Source organism: Macrobrachium rosenbergii, chromosome 28, assembly GCF_040412425.1.
Source record: "Macrobrachium rosenbergii isolate ZJJX-2024 chromosome 28, ASM4041242v1, whole genome shotgun sequence".
In the NCBI taxonomy this organism is placed as follows: Eukaryota; Metazoa; Arthropoda; class Malacostraca; order Decapoda; family Palaemonidae; genus Macrobrachium; species Macrobrachium rosenbergii.
Window position 1 is genome coordinate 1,170,001 of NC_089768.1, and position 8,001 is coordinate 1,178,001.

Sequence of the window (8,001 nt, forward strand, 5' to 3'; positions counted from 1 at the left end):
AAAATAAACCAGAAAATGCTTAATTACTTTTTAATAATGTTCTTGAAATGAATTTGCTTTGGACACATCATTGACAAATGCCATATGTACTCAAGATGTACTGTACAGTAGACCCCTGCTTATTCACGGCTCAGTATTCATGGTTTTTTCTGTGGAACGTATCTCCAAATATATTGCGGAAAATTCACTAATCACTGTATTTTCATTTTATTTTCGTGACTAAATACAAATACCTCTCTACTTACAACTGAGCTTGGTTTTGACCAACCAGCTGTAGGTCAAAATGGATGTTAGTTGAACCTCAGAAAATGGCAGACATACTGGGTAGGGCATAATATCAAACCTTTGCTATTTAAATTACTACATTAACTGTAATGTAATGTACAATCTTATTTCAATCCTTTTACCATAATGTACTTCTACTGATATATTTTAATCATTTATGTAATGTATATTATGTACAGGTAGGCATCGAGTTACATCAAGGTTAGGTTCCTGCATGAATGTCAGAAGTCGATTTTAACGTTGGTTTGCAATTCAGTCTACAGTACAGTTAATACTGTATGATGCTGCTGATAGGGCAGGGTAACTCAAAATGATGCTGTCTAAGTGATGAGAGAGTTCTCTCAAGATGGTGCATTGCCTAGTAACTCAGTGGTCAACTGTTATATGACGTGTACTCTTATGCATCAGCCTGCCCAGCCACACTGCCAGAAGTATGGTTGTATGTCGAGCAGGTTGTAAGTGGGATGGTACTTGTACATTTTTTATGATGAAAAGGATTTACTAATTTTTGGATATAAATATTAATGTAAACACAGCAAAATATCAATAAAATGTTAAAGTAAAATCCCGCAAAGCCACAAAACAGCTTATCAATGTAAACATACTGTACCTCAGTTCAACCTCTCTCTCTCTAAATGAAATATGAATTACTTGTACCATAAACATTCTACTTGCTGGGCTGACCCAAGGTCATACTCTCCTCCCCAGCTAGTTTAACCAGTCTGTCATGTCTCTTCCCCAGCTACTGTGCTTACACTTCAATGTAAACACCTCAGTTCTCTCTCTCTCTCTCTCTGCATCATAAACATAAAAATACAAAACCAAAACTAAAACTTTGAGAGAAATGGCTGTGCCTGAACACAGGGGTAACTTGATTAGTTTTAAAATAGGCAGTTATACGCATTTCAGTTTAAGGTATAAAGGGTATTTGATGTTTGAACTATTAAAATAGGCAGTTATAAGCCTTTTTAGAGGGGGGGGGGTTCCAATGTATCATAGATTTTCGGTATTCGCAGGTGCTTGTGGAACCCATCCCCCTCGAATACAGGGGGTCGACTGTAACACGGTGCGTTTTACACACAAACAAACACACATTCTTCATGATAAGGCGAAATGAGAAATTAGTGATCGTAATGAAACAGGAAATCAATTATAACTTTTTAAATAACGTTCTTAAAAGTAACATACTGAAAGAGCCAGCCCAGTATCCAGCGCAATATGAGTGATGCAATATTTGGTGTAATTCAGGGTAAGGAAACACAACGTTGAATTAAAAAAAAGCAAATATGTCAAGTTATAACTGTAAAACAAATGAAATATAATACAATATGGTAGTGACTGATAAAAAAAGTTGCTTTATAAAAATACATCATTGGTGATGAAAACATGGTGGATTGTGGGTGAACACAGGTAGGCTACCTACCTAGTGAATTGTGTAGTTTACAAGAGAGAAAAAGAAGAGGTTTGCCTTTTTTTCATTGTGTATTTGTACAGTATATTTTGCAACAGATAATGAAGAATATGTTAGATAAATGCATTTTGCATAAAACTCAGTTTATATTGTAATGGTTGTTGTTTATAAGCATATTGAGTGCATATGGTTATGTGGTATTGACAGGTTGGGGGGAGTTAGGGCAAAGAGTTTTTGTTTTACACATACGATTTTATACTTGACCTTGTCTGGAAAAGTTAAGTATATCTTAGTTTAACCAGGCCACTGAGCTGATTAACAGCTCTCCTAGGGCTGGCCCGAAGGATTAGATTTATTTTACGTGGCTAAGAACCAATTGGTTACCTAGCAACAGAACCTACAGCTTATTGTGGGATCCGAACCACATTATAGCGAGAAATGAAGGATTTTGACCTTATCCAACAGGGCCTGGCTCTATGAATCCAGGTAATTGAGAGATTACTGTATTCAACATTTGGTTTGGAGATAAGGGTTATCTTATAGAAAAGTCATAGTTTTATGCAGATGAACTTTCTGATTTAGTTAAAAATACCAAGACCAAGATATTTGATTTAGTGTAGAATCTACTAAAACCAAGGTAGTAAATTTTGAGTTGGTCAAGTTAATTAAGTTTTAATAATAATCACTTTGACCCACAGGTTGTGCGAATGGTATTGGAATGGTGCCATAAAGGTATGTACAATCTTATGGTACAAAGAGAGACAAGAGCTGCCGATAATCGTCGACTTCTTGAGAAACGCATTCGTGTAGCCACAATTGTCGAGAATCTTAAACAGTCAGGTGGCACTGAAGAACAGATTCAAGAGGTAGGGGTTCTCAAGCTTCACTAACTTTATACATTCAATATCTTTGTAGTCTCTGGTTGACTTGGGTTTGAATGATTTATTGTAATGACTTGTAAAGAACTGAAGGTTAGAAATGCTAGTTTTATCTTTCCTACAGGATGCTGCTTTTCTCCGGTTTCTACAGCCTAACTTACTTTTAAGAGGCTGTTGGATTCTATGTCTTCTCCTTTTACAAAAGTAGTTGGTTACTTGGGGAGTTAATATAATTTGCAAAAAGCTTTATAGGGAAACTTATAAGAAGTCTTACCATATAATTATGGATCTTGAAAAAGCATTTCTACCAAGTACCAAGATCAGTAAATAGATAGTCATTTGAAAGCAGAGGTTGTTGGAAAAACTCATTAAGTTATTTGTGATACTATTTTATAGTATAAGGTCCAGGAGTGAAGGTATTGGCAGGCATATTAGAAGAATCAGTGAAAACTGATGCAGTCCATGAAGGATTAACACTTGAGTACTGTATTCTTTACTGTAGTAGTAAAGGTACAAAGTAGTGTTAAAGGAGGGGCCATACAAGCTAGTGTGTATGGAGATGCCATGGTATTAACCCAGAATTAGAATAAGAGTTTATAGCATTGTTTTAAATGATGAAAAAGTGGAATGGAGATGAGAGGATTGAGTCGTATAAGCAGAACCAGATTGTGGTGACCAGAAAGGCAGTTAAAGGAACAGGTGTAAGGGTAGATTCAACTCTGAGTGTTGAATGTAACAGATGGTGTTAAAAGAGATGCTCAAGATTGCTAAATATAAATGGACTAAGGGATTTTATACTACCCAAAATACACGAGATCAAACAGAATGGGTGAAAGTGGACCATTTTTTTTGTGGAAGGGCAAACTGGAAAGAGGTAGAAGTTTTCATATTGTAGAGGATGTATAATGGATTGAGAAACTGGTGTTTAGATGGCAGTGAGGAAAAAGTAGCAGTAACCTGATGGAGTAGAGAGAGAGAGATTGCTGGACCAGTGGTTAAGAATATCCAGTTACTTGGCAGAGTAAAAATTCACGTATAAGGTTTTTTCTTTATACAGCCAAGACACGGTCACCTGCAAAGAAAGTGACTCTGTTGAACAAGACTGCTCTGGAATGTCATATGTCAAGTAAAGAATTTGCTGAGAAAGTTTCCAGAGGATGGAAAATTGAGTCAGATCTTACAGGTAAAAGTATTTTTGACATGAGAAAAGAGTGGAGAGGAGCAGTTTGTCAGACTGTTCGTAAATGTGGAAGCAGCATGACAGTTACTATTAGGAAAGTCCAAAAAATCTTGGTGAAAGGACAATGTAAACTTGGGAGTGGAAGGAATTTGTTTCTTGTCTCACTCATGAAGGGAATATTGGGTGTAAGAGTGTTATAGGTGATGTAAATGATGAAAAAATGAACAAATATATGTTGCTGAAGAAATCATCAAATGAAAAGTACTAACTGTAAGTGCATCCTCAAGCCAAGAGTGAGGAAGGTTATTGTACAGAGGCAGTGGCACAGTCTAAGATCTGAGAACATTTTTTACATTTTAGCTCACCATAGGGAGACTAAGTGTGACACCTGAAATAACTGCACAGACAGTATTAAGTTGAGGAAGATATAATTATCCCTTCTGAGATTCTGATGATGATTGTATTCATCCATTTTTCAACTAGTGATATTGTGATGACAACTATAGTCATCATCATAAGATACTTTTACAATAAATTCACTATTAATCATAAAGATGCATCATACGAACAAAATTTGAATATGGCATGTATTGATGCTTGGTGTTATCATGGAGACCAGTATGTATTCTGATTTATGGAAAATTTATGTAAAAAGTAGCTTAAACCATGTGTCAGATTTGTGCCACAAATATAAAATTTTCTGAATGTGCTTTGTGATATCAAACTTGACTAGATAGTAAAGAATTTCATATCATTGGAAAGGCAACTTATCATGCGTGTACACTGTATAAACAGAAATTGGACATCCCTTTCTCCAATTTATTGTGAATTTAAAAAAGTAATAAAAAAAATTTCATTATGTCTAGCTTTTACTCATGATGTTGATTTAAAAAAAGTTTTTTGGCATTTTTAAACATTACGTGATAAAGTTCAACTCTTTATCTTGAAAATGACACCAAATTTATCAACGCAGCAGGAAATATAATGTTATACGGAGATATTAAAAACAACTATTGCTAAGCGTCTTTGCCCAGTGAAGGATACATGTTCTGGTGCAGACAGATTTTGACCCCCACCCAAAAAAAAAAAATCCTCAAAGGGTTATTAGACTGTTAACCAAGGAATGTGATATAATTTATACTGATGTAGTTTTTTCATGATCTTTTAACAACATTATTCATGAAAGGTGTGACAGTGTAATAAAATTTATTTGGAGATTCAATATAATGTAAATGGATATATTTTCTTCATGATTTTGTTGACTTCATCATTTTTTAGGTGTAATAGAATGCAATAAAATCTATTTTGAGATTCAGTATACTGTACTGATGTTTTCTTGATTTTGTTAACTACATTATTCATTAAAGGTGTAACAGAATAAGTGACATGACATTTATTTTTTTATTCAAATATTTAAAATTATAAAAAATTATTTTACTGTTGTTTTTGAAATGTTTATATTTTGAAGGTGTTTCTTGGGTTTACTTATTTTTTAATTTTAATTTGCAAAACAAACTGTATACTGTATATTCAGAGTGTAATATGAATTTGTATCTTGAAATAATTTGTATATAAGGACATTAAACTACACTTGTAATATTCTTGTAGATGTGTTTCTGAAAATTGAATATAGGGATCGTTTTTTTATATTAACTGGGGCAATTTACAAAAGCCAATAATACTTTTTCTACTTAAGCTTATAGTTTCCAAAGAGAGGCTAATATACAGCAGTTATCTGATAAATTACACCATATACTTTTCTTTACAGGTCCAGGAAATGCTTACACCAAGTGAAAGAGAGCTAGTTGACCAAGTACTAAAGGTGCAGGATAAGTTACTCGAGTCAGAAATTGGTTTAGATGACACAATTTTTATACTTCAAATGTTTCTTTACTACCAGACTCAAAAAGCTTGAAATAAAATTTTTGATATAAAGCATTGCTTTTCTTCACAGCGTTTCCTGAAATTTTAAAGTAGGTACTAGAGAAGTGATGGGTTTGTAACATGTTCCATTCACCACAAGTACCATGTAGTCATTAGTGTTAACCTTGTATTAGCATGAACAGATAAGAAAACTGATGTTAACTGGAAAGTGATTGTGAAGTTTTAGGTCACGCAGCCTGTGCAATAAGTTGTAAAATGAGACATTTAATAAATATTGCTTTAAAAGAGCTTAAAACATGATAATCTGAAAATTCCATACCTAAGTTTTCTTGAAGTGCGCAAGAGCTCCAACACGCCAGAAAAGTATAATTCAGTAACTGTGACCCAGTCATGTGGTATTAATCACTGTCTTACCTAAGGGACAGTAAAGAGAAACAGTAAAAGAGTAAATTCATGCGTCATTTCTATCAGCATAAACCTATCAGTTTACATAAACCTTTCATGTTGACTGTAGCTCTTTCAGCTACACTACGAAAGAGGATCCTTGTTTGGCCAGCCATGCAAGTAGGTAGGACAGTTCCCTTTGAGTACGGCAAGATGTAAGCACCTTGTCATCCACACTTGTGTTTTGGATATATATCTTTTTCTGCTTAATTATCCAGTTCTCAAATAAATTTTGCTAATTTCTCGTAATCTCTTTATTGTAATGGCAAAATCTTGAATATTTTCTCTGTAACCTAATTATTTTCTAATTCTTTTACGAGTGATTCTTGTGTGGCCAGAAGCGCTGCGAGTGCCATGTTCCTACAGTCACCTTCTGTAAGTACACCTGTTTTCTTTGATCAACTGTTGGTTTTCTCCGTTGCTTACATCATATTATGTTGGTATTTTTTTAGTGTACTGATAAATCAAGAGTCATGTTTGTTTTCAGCATATATATCTGTCAATATATGATACACAGTATAGCCTAATTTCTGAGTTCGACCTGTGTCACCCGGTGAAATTACCATTAAGCACTAATTTCTAGGTATTAGTATTGCTAAAAATACCAGAGAAAAAAGCTGTCAGGAATGCTGGGGTTACTACCCCCAGATCGATCATCTATAATCAAATAGACGTCGGTATAAATAAGGGTGAATGTATTTTGCCACTGTCACAGGCCTCTGCTCTGTAGACATCCCAATGTCAAAAACCCCGGAAGGTGGGGAGCCGACCCAAAGCCAACACTCACCGTCCCGCCAACCGACGACCCCAGCGCCATCTAGACCCATTCCATTCTAGCACGCGTTCAACCTGTCACGCTTTTCTTGTGCCTTTGGGTTTTGTGCCTTATTTTTGGGATTTATCATGTCTTCCGAGGATTTCATTGCTACTAAGTTAAGTACCATCTTCTTGTGGGGTTTTATAGTTATGGAGGCTTTTATTTAATCTCTAATTCAATATTATGGGGTTGAATAATATCAGGCGTTCCTCTGCATTCGTCTTGCCTCAGCCAGTTTGTCCTTGGGGGATGCCTTAGCAGCGCGATTCTGGGGGTGTCTCACTTGGTCATTCATATCTCTTTTTCGTATTCTGTTATTATACCCCTTCAGGAAGTTCCCTTTGGACGGTTTGTTCTTCCGTCACGGGGGAGGTGGTGCCAGTATTGTCACATATTTACTTTTGGGGAGGCTTCCCCCTATCGTTTTTGTTTCATTATTTTCCCTTTCTTTTGTGGGCACTTTCCTCTCACATTGGAAGAATATATCCTCCAGGGTGGTGCTGTCTTGCTATCGGTTTATCTGATATATTAAGTGATGGATGACATGTATATTTTGGGATTAAAATTGCCTTTGGCTTGGCGTCAGGAGCGGCCATTTTGGTTATTTCCCGCTTCCTGTTCGTTGCGAGCTGTTAGGCCATACCCTTAGCACAAGTTCTTAATTATTTTTATGTATAATGATATATATTTACGTTTATTTACTGTTTTTGGTTAACTTTTAGCAGTACTTAGTTGGTGTCATTGGGATTCTAGCCTAGCCCTCCCGCCTCCTTTCGGGGGGTTAGGCTATTTATGTTAGGCGTATTTCATATGACTCAGCTTCCTTCTCTCCCGACCATGTCGTTTTGAGGCTTGGAGGGAGACGTGGGTTGGTTGAGGGAGTTCCCCGTTCCTTGGTTCCATCCGACCATTCCGTTTTGTTGATGGGTGTCCTTAGGCATCTGAGACCTCCCCCCCCTCTCCCTTCCTCCCACCCTTCCTCTGTTCTGGTATATCTGATCAGTCCAGTTGATTTGGGAGGTAGGTTAGTATAAGGGGGGTCTCCTCAGTACGTAGCCTATTATCCGCCCAGTCTGTCGGTTGTTTGGTAGCCATCTACGCG

The 8,001-nt window shown here is 36.2% G+C and overlaps 1 protein-coding gene across 2 annotated transcripts in view; it reads left to right on the plus strand.

The window, feature by feature from the left end:
* The window catches only part of Polr3C (RNA polymerase III subunit C), an 86,295-nt gene extending 80,606 nt beyond the window's left edge, over window positions 1-5,689 (plus strand). For both annotated transcript variants that reach the window (XM_067129887.1, XM_067129888.1), the window contains exons 9-10: window positions 2,395-2,562; window positions 5,523-5,689. In XM_067129887.1, the coding sequence (XP_066985988.1) occupies window positions 2,395-2,562; window positions 5,523-5,669 (315 nt within the window). In that variant the 3' untranslated portion in view covers window positions 5,670-5,689. The remainder of the gene's footprint in view (window positions 1-2,394; window positions 2,563-5,522) is intronic.
* The last annotated feature ends 2,312 nt before the right edge of the window (window positions 5,690-8,001 follow it).